Source organism: Leiobunum rupestre, chromosome 5, assembly GCF_980474605.1.
Source record: "Leiobunum rupestre chromosome 5, qqLeiRupe1.1.hap1, whole genome shotgun sequence".
NCBI lineage: Eukaryota > Metazoa > Arthropoda > Arachnida > Opiliones > Sclerosomatidae > Leiobunum > Leiobunum rupestre.
The window spans coordinates 9487263-9505134 of record NC_143388.1 but is presented as its reverse complement, the minus strand read 5'-3'; the positions used below and the strand labels follow the sequence as shown (position 1 = coordinate 9505134).

Sequence of the window (17872 nt, the reverse complement as noted above, 5' to 3'; positions counted from 1 at the left end):
TTTTGGGTAAAAGTGATTTTGGCCAACAAATTATTTAATTGAAGCAAAAATATTTGTTTGATCAGGTTGAAAGAGGTCGGAAACTGTAGATAATGTGATTATGGCAAAAAATAAAATTTGAGGAAACATTTTGTGGGGAAAAACTAACTTTTTCCATGTTTTCGACAATTATTATACAAAGAACCGTTCAGACAATGCAACTTAATTAGCGCCAATTAGTGGTTCGTGTCCGAAGTAACGACTAATTAGTCCCCCTATGCCTTTCACACCTTTCCAACAATATCTTTTGGTGGGTCATAATAGTACCGCAATTGTCCACACACGGGTTCTCCAATAGTAATTATATTTTCAACAATACAGACATCCAGAACATGCAATTAAATTATTTTAATTTAAAATCAGAGAGCCATTTGCTAATAGCGTAAGCTTTGGAAAGTAGGTCTGGATGGTACACACGTCCCGCAACGTTTTAAGAGCAGGTTTAGGTCATTTCGCGAGTCGTCAATTGTCCACGTTTCGCCGAATTGAAAGTTGCGCCGCCGAATTTGAACTTGCTCGTCCGCGCAGACTCGGTGAAAATCAGGAGCCAGAATGACTATAGGAACCGCGCGGTATCGGTTGAAGCAAAATCAAGTCCGTAGGCCAACACGACTCGGATGTCAGCTGGGAAAGCCCTTTCTCGTATATATGTACACACGCAGGATCGCCGATCAATAATCATGGAGACCTGGGCGTCACTGAAAACGCGTCTAAGCTTTCCCGCTGTTTTAGTGTGGTGCGGCGCGCTCCGGCGTTTTCCGAAGGCGTTGACTGAGAGCAGCCCCGCGCGAGGATCGATAGAGTATAAAATGTTGTTCCCTTCAACCACCCCTTCGTTGCTCTAGGCCTAGGTGGGAAAAATACCTTCCTTTTTTCTACAATCCACGCGTAACACACAACTCCGTTTTTAGTAAACCCCGTCTAAGACCCGTCGTCTCTCTTTAAAAAGCCCTAATTTCCAAGTCACCGCCGGACAAGTATTCGGGAATTCTTCGAGGAAGTCTCAACCGCGACTTTTTTCTAATTTCCGCGCGAGCTCGAAAATATTAAAATCGCCGACGTTATGACGATAAATTTCGAATCAAACGCTCCGATTCGCGATCTGGTTCGAAGCCCCGTCTTCTCGCGTCGATAATGTAAACGATCGGAGGACGGATTGCGAGCCTCTTTGATCCGCGATTGTGATCCGCAAAGAAGCGAAATCGAAAATTCAAAGACGAGTTTCGGAGGGTTGTCTCTCGCTGCGAACTATGTCTACCGGTAAATCGGAAGCCGAGGCTTAATCGCTGACCGGCGACTAAGACGTCTGTCGTCCGGGCTCCGAGTGCAGTTGACGGATGTCGCGTCTTGGATGATCACGCGACGCGCGAGGCCCAGGTATGAACCATAACACCTGATTTCTAAAAGAATGAGAAATTGGCGGGTCTGCCTTAGAAGATGGCTTATTCTGATGGCTATTGGTTTGATGACGAGTACAACTCGCGTTTTAGGGTAAGTAATCTGACTATACCATCGGTTACTTAAACCATAAACTATTTTACGCAACAATTCAATACTGTTATCTCGTAAAATGAGCTCACGAACCGGGGCAAACATCCGGAAAATAATGTCCGCGAAAGTGTCTATAAGACACATGGTCTGTCTCCAAATCATATTCGTGTCGTTGTTCTGGTTCCGATAAGCAGACGGAGAGTTTGCAAACATATAGCTACATTAAGGTAGAGCGTGTAGAACTGGTAGGATTCAACACAATGTCTGAATAATTGTCCGTTTGGTGTTATTAAACTACTTGGTGATATTTCGTAACTTAATTCCTAACTATTTTGGGCAACTGGTGCTGTATTCAATTGATACCATCGTAAATATAATGGCTTACCGTGTTTGTTCAGTTTCTAATTACCTAAACCATGACCTCACTTTTCAATATCGTGTAAAAATTTTATATACAGCATAGTCCATGTACCTTTCGCGCTGGCAATATACTCGCATATTCTGCCAAAACATGTAAAAATTATCCATTGAACTTCAATCAATTTATTTACAAGGTCTATATAGGAGCTGTTGACGTAAATTATGCAAAAATCAATCCATTTCAATAACCAAACACGTTTAAAATAACGCGATGAAGTAGACAAATATTGAGCAAAGCTCCACACCACCAAAGTGCCGTTTTTCGATAGTAATACATTTGGATAGAGGGTGGAAAATGGCAATGCTATTTTAAGATTACACTATTTTTGATTTTCTTTTTTGCATAAAATGCAAATGCGCTGAAGCTTAGCGTATGCCTTTAATACACTGGCCTCATTTAAAAAATCAATATGGAAATGTACAGACGACGGAACAGAGAAGTTTTAGTACCGCGCGCCTGTGTTAAAACAGTCTCATACTGTTCCGGCATTATACAAGCATGCACACTTTAACGCGAAATCTTAATAACCGCCACCTTGTGGTCAGGAACCGAATTATATCGCCAATTATATGGACTACTTAATGAACAAGGCTTAATATATTAGTTTTCGAGCTAAGCGTATAGAACGACTAAACTGGGCACTACTCGGGGAAATAAATCCGAGATTCTGAGCAGCGTGACTTATGGATTTATCGGGAATAAGAAACCTCGAAATGACCAAAGTTTTTTATCATTTTCTTTCTAGGCCAACAGCGAAAACGTGTTTCCTATACTCGATAAAAAATACTATTACCCCATTTCTGAAAACAATGCGAATGAAAAGTTAACGGGGGCTTAAGAGCTAGTTCGGTTAGAGCCAATTGGTAGGGTCAAGTCTGCTGTGTAGACTTAGTTGGACTCGTTCACGCTTCGGTGAATAGCGTGACACGTTCTATACTTAAGCCTAGTTTATTTTCAGAAAGTGCACGCTGATATAGTTTTTACGAACAGCAAACACTAACTTTGGAAGATCCGCTTTAAATTATACAAATTCGTTTCTGCCAAATTTCTTGGGCACATTAGGTAGTAGTGTAGTTTATGCGACATTATTTTGATTGTTTCCGTCATTAACTTCCCTGGCGACGATTTAAATATTCCACGACGGACAGGTTAGTTGACAATATCGTCCATTATTTAATTGAAATAACATCTATAGCGATTTAACTGGCAACGTCGAAATATTATCAGCTGTATATAACCAATAAAACTAGGGTCTCAAATTGCATTGTATTAATGAACGTGCATTTACAATTGTTTTTACCGCAATAAAAGAAAAATATCTTAAAGATTTTAATATGTACACATGCATAAATAAACGTGGTAACACTCGTGAAGTTAAATGCTAATTAGCTAGTCTAAAACAAAAAGCCTAAATCAGCTAGCGGCTTTTAATGCCTGTAATCCAGGTGACCAGGTCAAACCGCGTAGGACGGCGGGGTTCATGCCAAGCGAGCCAACAGTTCCCAACACTAATCAACCTCAACAAGGTTTTACGGAAAGGGGAAACCAAAGACTCAACACAAACTTAACGCGGAAGGATTTGTTACGAGATTTCATTCGGTGCCAACAGTCCGGATCAAATCCGGCTCCTGTTGCTGCGAGGTGAAAGTGCTAACTACCTAGCCTTAAGTAGAAGACTTGAACTGAACAACATTTCGACAAATTTATACTTTCATTTGATATTTGAAATTAGAGAAAACTGTAAATTTGGATTGGGTCAGTAATTATAATAATCATAATAATAATCAACTCGTTTATTCCCATTCGACCGAAATCCCATTCGACTGAATCCCATTCGACCGAAAGAATTTTAAAATGTAGCCCAGTTGGCGGGGTGATTTGGTATTTCTTTTATAAGGTATGTACTATCGAAGATCCATCTTTAGGTTAGGTTAGGTTAGATTAGGTTAGGTTAGGTTAGGTTAGGTTAGGTTAGATATATATACCCTCCTTTATTAGCTATCCGCTCCATTGCAAACGACTTCAGTAACTAAATTGAAAACATAGCAAAAGCCAATTTATATAGCAGCGTTCGGTCGAATGGGCACATAAAAGCGTTCGGTCGAATGGGACACATAAAAACCGCACGTTTCGGCGGAATTCGGTCGAATGGGACACCTCAAAAACCGCCTTCGGTCAAATGGGATTTCGGTCGAATGGGACTAAAGCTAATCAACTAGGCTAATACCCAAGGCACCACCTTTGGTCCACGTCATCTAGCGACTCGGCCGGGTTACAACATGTAGAAGTTCCCTACACTTACCACCAGTGATAGATTCTCAGGAAGATAATCTTTGTTGAGAGATCTGCCATAGAGCTGGGCTCAGAGAGAATGCTCAGGAGAAAAGCAACAGCTAACATTTGGAAGAATTCCAAAAAAAAGGCTGGTACCAGAGGGGGTTAAATCTTTAAGGAACCTATCACTATAAACAACAATCCGAGGATGCTGGAGATTCTTAGGCACTCGAGAAGGAACCACTTGGAATCAACAGCGTTCTCGCTCCCAAAACGAGCAACCGGAAAAAGAGGAAAAAGAATATGGAAAGAGGGATGGAAAAGGTCGCGACTGGAGGCTCATCGTCGGGAGAAAGAGAATCCAGGACCTTCGAATCCCCCTTTCGCTCTACGACTTCTCCTTTAAGTATTATTGATCCGAACATCCGAGCGACTAATACATGCTGATTCCTAGAGATGCATCCGCCTTCCCAAAACGGAAGGGCAAAAGGAAGAACGAAGAAGAAATTTCAGATTGAAACGGAGTTCAAAGCCACCGGGACCATCGTCAAAAAAATGAAACGATAGAAGCTAAATTTAGCGCGGACCGGAAGTAAAGGATGTACCGTACTCGAGATTCAACTACGGCTATAATAGTATTTTCAAAACTTTTCAATGAACTTTCACGTGTCTAGGTTAGGGCTGTGCGATTAGTGGTTTTAGGCAATCGAGTATCAATTTTTTGTCATCGAGTATTCGAGTCGAGTAATATTGAAGTCGAGTCGAGTAATCGAGTACTTGATTAAGGGGAAACTTTCTCTTATTCGAGTCGAGTAACAAAAAAAACCACGAGTAATATTTTTAACGAGTCGGGTTATCGAGAACTTGAATAGGAGCTGGTTTTATTCAAGTAATTAAAGTAACTTTCAATGCTGAAAAATGTTCCTTTAATTTAAATGAACCACAGTTTCCACAACTTTGTAGGTACCGTTTATTGCCCCCCAATAAACTTTGAAGCAACGAGGATAGAAAAAACCAATACTCGACGCGGTTAGAGAGAAGCTTATTCGAGTATTCGTGTACCCGAATATGCAATTGTTTGGTACTCGGTAATCGACGAGTATTCTCGAACTGCTTATTCGAGGTCAAGTTCTCCACTTAAAAAAAGACCGAGTTCTCGATGATGTTCGAGTACTGGCGCAGCTTTAGTCTAGGTCGATTTAGACGAAAATCTGTTGTCTAATATCCAAGATTGATGACCAGATAGGATCATCCAAAAATATAAAATGTTAAACTAATAATGCTAGATTTGGGCCCGGGCCCCGGGTAAATCCATAACTCCCAATAACTTATACAACTTGAGGCCCCAGTAATAAATAATAATATCATAATAATAATCAGCTAGGCTAATACCCAAGGCTCCACCATTAATTCAGGTGGACGGGTTACAACGCGTATGAGGGTGGTGGCAAGCCCTTCATGCCACGCGAGCCAACAGCTCCCTACACTCACTATTACCGTTAACCTAAACAAGTTTTTATGGAAGGGGAAACCGAAGAGCTCGGGGGAAAACCCCTTAACCAGTGAGGAGAGAACTTGCAAACTCAACGCGGAAGGAGTTATTCCGAGTTTTCACCCAGTGCCACAAGTTGGGATTGAACCCGGCTCCTTTTGCTGCGAGGTGAAAGCGCTAACCACTCCGCCACCCCACCTATTTTGGAACCAATTTTGTATACCTCTAGAAACCTAATTCAATATGTTACAATGTTTTGCATCACCTCGAGTGGGAAAAAATGGGGCCCCAAATATCGGGGCCCTAGTGCGCCTAGTCGTAGATTCGCAGCTGATAATTCGGGCTCCAAGAGATCCGTTATTTCTCATAGAAAACTACGCGTTTACGAAGAAGGACTTGGAAGTAAGGTTCAAATTGGGACCACCAGGCTCTGCAAGTTCCTGCAATTTGTACCGGTTTCACATCAACAAGAAACTATAAGATGCAGCTAAGAATAACCGAATCTAAATTCGTCTGTTTAAAGCATATTTTTTCGAGGTGGCTGCTCGCCCGTTTTTTCTCCGGAGCTGAGCCCACGTGGTCCGCCTGAGTGGTTGATATAAATTTAATTCCAAATCCATATTGGCGGCCCAGAAGAAACGGTCAGAGGGGTGGGGGTAGGCAATAGCGTTCCCACTCGGTAATGAGTTTATACCGAGAGCCTGCGTGTGCGCTTTTCCTCAAGGCTCTTTGGCCAGGCGCGTACCTTTATACTCTAGCGCGGTTCGAGCAAATATCCAGCTGACAGTTGAAATCGAAGCCCGGGAAAGGGTTAAACCCGTCCGCCGTATTAGTCCCTTGACTGCCGCCTTTCGTCCCAGTGTCACGTAAGCCTTGAACTGGTAACTTTTACTTACGCGACGTCTACACGCATTAATATAGGGGCGTTACGAGTTCTGTTTTGTAATAGGAGGCTAAAGTTTTTTATTCGGAAGAGAGAAATGGAAAAAGGTAGTCGCAAATGTGTTATTCCCTTCGCCAAATGGTTCAAGTATAAATCGATTATTCGCCGAGTAAGGCGACATCGCCCCTTCATAGAGATGCTGGAAAAACCCACGGCGAAAAAATTCGCGTAAAAAAAATAACATACCGAAAATGCGAAGTTCAAGTAGTAAAAAAGTTTATCTCATATTACAGTTGCGGAACTAGAACCTATAGCTTTAGCTATGTATATTCGACAAGTTGGCAGGCCGAAAAGCCCAGTTTTTAAAGAAAGCTAATCAAAAGTTTTCGGGGATTACTATTTACATATTCTTACTTTAAATTAAACTACGACGCCATTGGTAATTGCGCCACGAAAACCGATTTTGGAGGTCGATAGAGACTTTTCAAGCAAAATGAGAAAAGACCTTACTATAAATTCCTAGCTAAACAGGCCAAACACTTTCACAAAGAGAACATAGCGCAACTTCAGTAGGACTTTCAAACTTATTTATCGTCTGTTTTTAAAAATTCTGCCTATGCTCATTCCTATTTGATTGGCATTTTCTGAAGCGTCACCCATAACCTGGATTTTCAAAATATAGCTAAGGTAGCCTACGTTAAGATAGTATATTTCAAAATATAGTAAGTCCATAACTGAATTATTTACCAAATCAATGAGATATAGTTAATTAATTATTTATAATGGTTTGTATAAAACTATAACCGTTAAATGAGTAGGATTGTGATAAAAAATCCATTATTTATCCCGACAACTAGGTTGGCACGTTTACCAGATAATCCTTTTTTAAGCCTCCCTGGTTCATGAAAAATCGGGCTAAACCTACTGCTTCTCTATACACAAAAGTAAATAACCACATAAGTAGTAGTTTATAGAATGATCTATTGTATTTTTTAAGGCGTAAATTGAGTGAAATAAAATGAAATTTAAAAGACAAAGTTTTTTTGGTTAAAATTAGTACGTTTACGTTTGTGATTAAAAAGCAGGCGAACTTTCGCTACAAAGTATTTCAGTTTGATATCAGAGGCTTATGCTATTGTCTGATATTCTTGGGAACTCATTCTGGCCAAAATGTGGTAAAATCAAAATTCAGACATTTTAAAGGGGATCGGCCAAGCTTTTCCAAATATGGCCTTATTTCTGTATCAAATGGTTAACAAGACGTTCAATATACTAACACGTACCTTTTTTTGTCTTGAAAAAATAGCTTTTGGCCCAAAAAGTTGAAACGAAAAATAACGCGAGTTGTTTGGGTTTGAATTTTCGCCGCCATCTTAGGGGCTGCCACCAGTGCCCCTAACCCCGTATGAGCGATTTGCGAACTATCCTAACTTTTAAAATCGCGCAATTTAGGCTAAGGGCTCTTATAACAGGAACGCGCCGCGCGTGCAAAACATATTTTTTGCGTCTTCAGCAGCGCGCCCTTTTACGTTGTTTTTATGTCTCACCGCGCTTTTCAATTTCCCGAAATTTCTTTTTTTATTAAAAATTAACCACTCAATATTTTTTGATGGGGTTTTCGCCATAAATTTTAGTTTTTAACGGGCTATAGGGCTTTCTAACTGGTTCAAGCTTGACCGTTCCCCTTTAACGTAAATCAAACCCCTAAAAATTCAGTCTTTTTAATTTAGTAACCTTAGTTGAATACCACTAAATTTCGTTTACAAATAACACCAAACGGAGAATACATAAGCTTTAGCTTATACCATATTATTATTTAAAATATTAAAATAACAATCGCTGTACATTTTAAAAAGCGCAAAGCGAATTATCGTTCTTAATTTCAACGTATTTGAGGTTCTTTTTTAATTTGAAGAAAACGGAATATGATTTACGAGCTGGTGTTTCTATCGCAAATTGCTAGACCTCATTACGTTCTGGCAAAAATTTCGAATGAAAAAGGCCAATAATAACAAAAGTCCCTGCCGTAACGTGACTCTAATTCGAAACAAAGGTGAAATTGCGATATTAGGCGCTTCTTAAAGAAGAAAGATTCTCTTTTGCAGCAATGCGTAGACACACGTAGAACGAGTCAACACACGAAATGTCCCCTAATGGATGGCCAAAAAGATCAAAATGAAACTTCACATTTGACTTTCAAAATTGCTCGTCCGAGCCAAATTATTACGAAATAACAGATAGGTTGAATCCCTAAAACATAAACGACAGTAAAAATTTACAACTAATACGTGGTTTAAATGTAAACACCAAAGAATAGGCATCCATACGCTTTAGGCGGATCGAAGATTAAATTTATAAAAATCACGTCTTTTGATTTTTCTTTCCAGCGAGGAGCGTTTAAACATCACGAAAATTCTAAACGCTTTTTTCGAAAAGGGCTACGACAAGAGAGTTAGACCCAACTATGGAGGTACGTTCATAAGCGCTTTTTCATTTCAACACTACCAAGTTTTCACGTCGATCGAACTCGGTTCTTTATTATTTCTAAATTAATTAATTGTCACTTTTCATAAATTCATTAACAAATTTTTGAAAATTGCAAACTAATTAAGAGCCAAAAGGCAAAACTATTGTCAATTCTAATACAAATTTTGAATTTCAGTTCCTATAAATATTTGAGAAACAAAAATTAAATGTTCGCTGATTAATTAAAATTCAACCGTGTAAAAACGAAACAAAAATTAAAGCGATCCCAGTTAGCTTGTAAAATTTAAATTTCCCACTATCTCCTATAAACAAGGCTGCACCTCAGTACTTCTATGTATTGGGGGAAAGTCCATAAGTATCTGAAGGGGCTACACAGTGACGGGCGCGTAATCTATTTGCCACTTTTTCTTTAGACAAACTGTCCTATGGTAGAATTGCTAAGTGACCGAACCATCTCTCTACAACCCTGGCATTAGCGAATCTGATCACCTTCTATATTTGAATCGTTTCACTTTATCTTACCCAATAATTATTAAGATTTTATATTATCAGATATTCCAATTTTATTTTATTTTATTTTAAAAATGTATTTTACTTTCTACCCTTTAACTTTGCCAAACGTGATAATAAATTTGATTGCTGAAAAAATTGCGACGCATTGCGTTCACTCTTAAAATAAATAACAAATTTCTGAAAACCCGCGGATTTCCAAAAATTCCAGTACACGTTAATGTGATACCGTAAAAGAGAGGGTCGATTTCGAAAGTGTTAATGCATTTGGCTTGTAAATTTATTTAAATATCCGGATAAAATCTGCAACATTAAACCAATAATATACTTAGTAGCGGAGCCGATCAAAATCGAAAAAGCGTCAAATTTATATCGTGGGCTAAATAAAGAGCGTCAAAAAAGTGTGGGAAAAATCTTCCAATTTATTCATTAGGCTTTTAAGCATCATTTCCTGTTTTGCATAACGATATTTCGAAGTAATAATATGCATAAATGGTAAGGTTTTCCCCATAACATCCGCTCTGGCATTAAGGTACAAGCAACCGACTCAGCTCTTGAATCCGAAATTTTCCCAAAAAGGCCAGCCAGCTATTTTTAACCTTTACAAACGCGGATAAGGCTGTATTAGTCAAAGAGCGGATAAGCCATAATATCGGGAGCCAATAAAAATAGCAAAGCGTTATTACGCCAGCCAAGATTGACTTTACTTGACGGTTATAACAAAGGAGAACGAGAGGGTCAAGTCTAGGTCATAAAATGTGATTTAAACAACCACGCTTTGTAAAGCGCGGCGTGACATTGACTTGTTTGCTTATCAATGTCGTGGTTTTTATTGCGTAGGAAGCAGTGATTATGGGTGTGTCTTACTTGATAGCTATAGCCAATCGATACTTACGGGTCTTTATGACTACATCGTATTACGAGGTATATCCCATTATCCTTCTATTTGCGCGAGTGGACTAACAGTCCTTGTTGCTGTATAGCCCTATATACAATCAATGTTCCGGGACATAAAAGTGGTTTTGAGTTTCCTGTTAAAGGCAGTCCTTGTTTAACCGGATTTTGTAAACTATTTAATTTGGTAACTTATCTAAAATCAAGTTACGATTTCTTACATTGCGTTACATTGTATACAGGGTGTTACGGATAAGAGTACCGAAACTTTCTATATGCATTCTATGGGTCTCTATGAGTAAAAAATGTCTAATAAACATGGGTCCTAAAGTGCTTCGTTTCAGAGATACGGGCTCCCAGGAAACTAGCCCAAAACCCGGACACAGCCTTAAATCTGGCAAACAATATTCTTCTTTTAACCAAATTGTTTTCATTAAACTATCATTTGTTTTTTATCCGTAAGGCGAGAAACTTTAATAACAAGTGGCAAAAGTTCATTAATGTCCTTTTAGAAGTAAAATGAGTTTGAAGACAAAGCCATTTTAATTTAGTGATACGATTTTAATTATTAAATTTAAAGATACAAATGTCATAAAAATTCTAAAGGAATGGTTTTAAAATTGTCTAATTCGTTTTGTAGCTAATATGGCACATTGGTCTAGGAACGCTTATTGTACGGACGGGCTCAAGAAAAATGGGTTAGAAACTCAAAGCAGTAGATTCCTAAATGACTGGTGTCAGATCGACACAAAGTTTAAACATTGTTTTTTTTTTGTGATTGGCATGTAACCTGGAGAGAGGTACAAATAATATTTCGACTGGTTTTACCAAATAGACGAACGATTGAATCTTTGAACTTTTAACCCAATAAGCGTTCTCGGACGGGCCATATTAACCACAGAACGAATTAGACAAACTTAAAAGCATTCTTTTAGAAATATTATGACATTTTATCTTTAATTTTGATAATTAAATTCGTTCGTAACCGAGGGGTAAGACACTCTGCGAACTCGGTGTACACTGCCGTACCTCTGACAGTGCTAAATGGAACTCGCGAACTCTTGAAAATATGTACCTTTAACAGTGCTAAATGCACGAACTCGGTGTACAGACTATCTGAGACTGTCTTACCCCTCGTTCGTAACGACAAAATGTTTTTATTTTATTTGGAACCGTGTCAATAAAATTAAAATGGCTTTGTCTTCAAACTCATTTTACTTCTAAAAGGACATTAATGAACTTTTGCCACTTGTTATTAAAGTTTCTCGCCTCACGGATAAAAAACAATTGATAGTTTAATGAAAACAATTTGGTTCAAGGAAGAATATTGTTTGCCAGATTTAAGGCTGTGTCCGGGTTTTGGGGTAGTTTTTTGGGAGCCCATATCTCTGAAACGAAGAACTTTAGGACCTATGTTTATTAGACATTTTTTACTCATAGAGACCCATAGAATGCATATAGAAAGTTTCGGTACTCTTATCCGTAACACCCTGTATTGTTATACTCGGTGTTTAGATTTGATCGGTACATAAACTAGAATTCAGAAATTTCCGTTGTTCTTATTAAATTGGTAAGTTTTAGTTTTTGCAATGTAGATAAGACGCTACAATGAGAAAGTTGTAAAGTATAACTTTAAATGTAGTTGGTTCTCGAAAATAACACTATTTTGCACCAAAATATAATATAAAGCCATGAAAAACATTGCTTTCCCGAAGCAAAGTAAAAAGATATAAAAATATTAAAATCATATTATGCACGTAAGTTCCTAATGCTTCAGAAATTCTCAATTTTTGTTAAAACCAAAAGTTAAACGTTCTATTAATTAACAATAAAAAATCAAAAAGTAACGATAAATTGATCCATGCACGTGCCCTCACGTTTAGTCTAAATGGGACTTGTTCCCCAATCGCTACCTTAGAGCAAGAGTCAAGCAAGTCTGAAAACCCCTATTTGAGAAAAACCAGTTCGAAATCTGGCAAAATAACAATGACAATCTAATAATGAAAATTTATAAAATAGAGTGAAAACATGTATTGAAAATTTTGTACTGAGGCATCTTAATTTAAAAACACTCGAGGATTCTTATTTTTAATTTCTTTCAATAGTCACGTATCTCGACTTACTTGACTTTTGCTCTCAGGTAGCGCCATGAGGATTAACATTACTCCACACGTGGTTGTTTGGCGGTTGAATGACCCACCTTCACCAGGCAATAGAATAAGACAGATAAAATAGCAAACCAATTAAGTCACGAATAATCCAGACATACAGGGTGGAAGCCTCAGCCGTGGTCCAGCCTCGGTACTTCTCCTAGTACACCAGAGTGCTGCGGGTCGAACACTTCTACAGGCGCTGGTATTACCAAAATAGACCAATGGGATAATTAGAAGCGCAAATCTATCCAATCGCCCGAAAAAGCATTTGGAAGATGCGCTTCTAATTCTCCCACTGGTCTATTTTTAGACTAGGAAAAGTAACGAGGCTGGACCACGGCTGAGGTTTATAATTCTCCCATTGGTCTATTTTTGGCCTACCAGCGCCTGTAGAAGTGTTCCACCCGCAGCACTCTGGTGTACTAGGAGAAGAACCGAGGCTGGACCACGGCTGAGGCTTCCACGCTGTAGGTTGATCAAAAAACCACTTGATATGACGCAAAGTTGACAAGGAGCGCGTTTCCGTTGCTGACGTTCTGATAATTACATTTACAGTATTTCCTACATTAAATGAATTACAAATGGTGGATTTCATTTTACAAGGCACTTTGGACAAATAACCATCGCATTTATAACGCGTGTGACTTTAGCAAGTACATTTTAATTAAAACATCTGTCACAAAAGTATCATACGCCCCGAAACTGACACAATAACGAGATACGTGCGGCAGTCTTTTTCGAAACAGTTCAATACGAATCAATCTCAATAAGTGAGGTACAAATTTCTGTAGAGTAAAGTATAACGTGTCATACATTTCCACAGTAATTAGTAGGCCTGGTGGCAGCCAACGAAAGTTATCTTAGAAGGGTTAAATCCCTTTTAGCGCCCTACTTAGGAAAAGGGTGTTATCTCCGGTGTTTAGAAAACGCGCGGGCTTGCGCCCCTACTTGAGATTCCGGGTGTGCGGTCCAGACTCTTTTCATATACGTCGCTTGACCGGCGAAAGACCGCTCGGAATACTAAACACTCGGCCAGTTTACAAGGTTAAGAAATGAACTCTGTTCTCAAATAGAAAGAGCGCGAACCGTGCCTGTGGTGCGTATTAATGGGCAGTGCCCCTAAAGGCGGAGGCTGTAATCATACGCGTAAATTAAAACTTATACTAATTCATTACCAAAAGTGAGTTCAATATACGACAACAACAGATGTGCCACCATAATTATTCAATTTAGCCCTAGTCACTATACCACATGGCTAAACATTTCAATGTCAAAATGGGCATTTTTTGGTTTTAGCTCATTCAATTCAGATAAGCATTTTTACGTATGTTTTGTTTTAATAATTTACGATATAGGTTAATTGGGCAAGCAAAATCTAAAAATTGGCAGTAGAAACTGCTTCATAAAAGTGTAGAAAAGCTCTTATTGTTGACGTTCCTACGTAGTTTACCCTTTCAATTGTACTAGATCCATAAAACGGCTAGCACCTTCATGCGGGATGCAGTCATTGAGTTGGGAATATTAATCTAGAGATCCAATCAAATCTGCTCCCCGCGAAACAAGTTTTTGGAAATTACGAATGTGCCGTCTCTTCTAAAATGACGAGAAAACGTTATCATATGACTCGTGGCGCCATCCATTATTTTTGAAAAAACAATCTTTTCGCCGGAAAACGCGTCTTATTTGAACGAACCATTGAGAGATAGACGGCGCCACGGGTAGAATGATAAAGTTTTCTCGTCATTTGGGAGCAGACGGCAGTATTCTTTTTTTTTTAAACTTGTTTCGCGAAATACTGAAATCCGACGTTTTGATTGGACTTGTAGATTAATATTCGCAACTCAATGGATGCAGTCACGTGGATTACTATTTAGCACGTACATTCGATCGATGGGTGGTGCTAATATTGCCACTAATCTGGTTAATTAGCCAACGACGATGTAAGATAAGATTTTATCCTCTAGGTTCGTGACAAATCTAGCGATCGGCTAAGCAGAAATAATCCATCTCTTCTTAGAGTACCGATAGATCGGTCACGAACCTATTGGGTAAAGTCTTAGTTTAAATTCCCAGTGTGTCCAGTGCCAATTTACCTATGAGCTGAGTTAGCCGCAGCTCGTGCCTCCGAATTTAAGGGACCCTGACCTGCCCCCATTTAATAGGTGTAATTAATTCTGGCTCTTCGATTTAACACTCGAATTCTGTGGCCTTCAGCTCTTCCGCGCCTTGAATTATATTTAGATATCCTAGAGGTCCACACAGCTCGTTGGGCCTGCCCGCGAGAGTAATTGGTCGGCTAATGATGTTTTGTAATATTTCATCAATCTAGGGCTATTTTCTTTTTAGTTATGCAGGGCTGCCACCAAATAAAAAGGTTATTGCAATATTGAAAAAATTCTTTCAAGGAAATAAATCATAAAATTTGTTATAGATCTAGAGTAAAATTACGTTCAATAAGTATCAAAAGAAAATTGAATTCCCTGACTTTTCCTTGATATTATTACAAATTCTTAAAATTCCCTGACTTTTCCTTGATATTATTACAAATTCTTAAAATTCCCTGACTTTTCCTTGATATTATTACAAATTCTTAAAATTCCCTGACTTTTCCTTGATATTATTACAAATTCTTAAAATTCCCTGACTTTTCCTTGATATTATTACAAATTCTTAAAATTCCCTGACTTTTCCTTGATATTATTACAAATTCTTAAAATTCCCTGACTTTTCCTTGATATTATTACAAATTCTTAAAATTCCCTGACTTTTCCTTGATATTATTACAAATTCTTAAAATTCCCTGACTTTTCCTTGATATTATTACAAATTCTTAAAATTCCCTGACTTTTCCTTGATATTATTACAAATTCTTAATATTCCCTGAATTCTTCGGTCCATTTTTAAATTCGCTGTTTTCCCTGACATGTTGCAACCCTGTTATGACTCAAATAACTAACTTCGATAACTATCTTAATTTCGGTTAAGAAGCTTGAGCCGTCGACAAATAACATAGGCACTCATAAGGCAAGCATAAAAATGTTAGCCCTTTTCTGTCTAGCCTAACTAACTACACGCCCTCTAGCGCGGCTCTCTTCAGTAAGAAATTTAGGACAAAATGGCAACGACCAAACGAGTCAACGCCGTTCATTCCAAATTATAACCTTGAAAAACCAAGTTTAATAAATTTAAAGAAGCATATAAATATAAACAGATTGATTAATTACCTTTCCAATTAGTGGAACTGGATGTGCATTTAAAATAGTTGGTCCAGATTGTCCTATGAAATGTAGTGAGCAAACATATTTCGCACTCTTCTTGTAGTCGAATTTATCAATATAGGCCAAGTCATAACCGCTGTTCAATAACCACGATTCAAATTTTGTAAATTGTTTTTTAGGGTTTGGAAACCTATAGTATTTAATTCCCTCAACTTCGCGCCTTGAATCATTCTTGCAGTCGCCATAAAAACACTTTTTTACCGTCATTATACGTACAAAATTTAAATTTTTCGTAAATAAACAGAGAGCTATAGGAGGCAGCCATATTGTCCTATATTTTTGTTTCCTTAACAATTCGCGAGGTGGCGATGCAGTCGTTTAGCGTGACCGTTCTTGGGAAATTTCTTTGCCGGGAGTTTGGCTTACCTTATGAGTCCCTATGTTATTCGTCGATGCTGAGCGTTTAACGAAAGATCAAAAAACGGATTTAAAAATTTGTATTCAGATTATCCGGTACAAAAATAAAGAACAGCCTAATCCAGCAGAAATCAAAATGTCGTCTAAGCTCAGGCACCACCAAACACGGACGAACGTTAGGGTTAATTCAGTCGAGTCTTGGATCAGGGAGTACAGAACGGGAGATGAATAGAGGGGGATTTTTTGGTTCTGCTGCAATGAGCTACACTTCAGCAGGCGCCTCTGCAAAATACGGGACACCTCGACTATTTAACGCCATCTATTATCAGCGGCCATGCGATTTTTGTTGAGAAATTCAAATTTTACACTCACGTGGTGAAAATAAGCATGGACCATTGTTACATAAATCGACTTTCAAAAGTCAAAAAAAAAAATTGTAATTATTTTAACAGATCTTATAATTATTTTATATCATTTATTTTTCTATTTTAGGGAATGTGTTTAAAAATGCCATGTTAAAGGCAAAAATGGGAAATATATTAGCCAATCATTGCAAAGGCTTAAGGTTTGAAATATGATACAAAATTATATTTACATTGATTTAGTACTATGATTTAAGTTGTATTGTATCCTAAAAATTATACGCTTTACTTAAGAAACTTGGAATATTGCCAGTCGTAAGATAATTTAAATATTTACAATTAGGATTTACGTTATCTAATGAAAGACGGCAGCATCCACTTCCTCCATAAACAACAAAGCCACAAAAATTAGGTAGATGGCGCAAAAAGCCGTATCTTGTCCCGTATTTTTCCAACCTTTCCACCCACTTTCAACCCACCCCACCTCGATTCTCTGGCTTCTTGGTTGAGAACCCCAAAAGATCTGGCAAAACGACTCCCGTTCTGTACTCCCTGCTTGGATTATAAGCGAGTTTCAATAATATCTGACACACGAAAAAGCAGACTAGGATGTAAAAGTGATCAGCCTTTAGAGCCTTCGCCGCGCCGTGGCGTGCCGACAAATTTTCAACGGCGGCGGCGTAAGGATAATTTAACCAGAGGCGGCGGCGTAAGGATAATTTAACCAGAGGCGGCGGCGTAAGGATAATTTAACCAGAGGCGGCGGCGTAAGGATAATTTAACCAGAGGCGGCGGCGTAAGGATAATTTAACCAGAGGCGGCAGCGTAAGGATAATTTAACCAGAGGCGGCGGCGTAAGGATAATTTAACCAGAGGCGGCGGCGTAAGGATAATTTAACCAGAGGCGGCGGCGTAAGGATAATTTAACCAGAGGCGGCAGCGTAAGGATAATTTAACCAGAGGCGGCGGCGTAAGGATAATTTAACCAGAGGCGGCGGCGTAAGGATAATTTAACCAGAGGCGGCGGCGTAAGGATAATTTAACCAGAGGCGGTGGCGTAAGGATAATTTAACCAGAGGCGGCGGCGTAAGGATAATTTAACCAGAGGCGGCGGCGTAAGGATAATTTAACCAGTATAGTAAACATGATTAACTAATTGTTTTGCGATACATTTTAGTATTTTCAAAATTCTAGTCATAATTTGAAATGGCGTTAAGCCTTGGCTATAAGC

The 17872-nt window shown here is 38.6% G+C and overlaps 1 protein-coding gene across 1 annotated transcript in view; it reads left to right on the top strand.

Annotated features, from left to right (window-relative positions):
• The first annotated feature begins 1173 nt into the window (after nt 1–1173).
• The window catches only part of LOC149943503 (gamma-aminobutyric acid receptor subunit beta-like), a 182789-nt gene continuing 166090 nt past the window's right edge, over nt 1174–17872 (top strand). The window contains exons 1-2 of the mRNA XM_090174893.1: nt 1174–1530; nt 8988–9070. Coding sequence (XP_090031019.1) covers nt 1448–1530; nt 8988–9070 — 166 coding nt within the window. The 5' untranslated portion in view covers nt 1174–1447. The remainder of the gene's footprint in view (nt 1531–8987; nt 9071–17872) is intronic.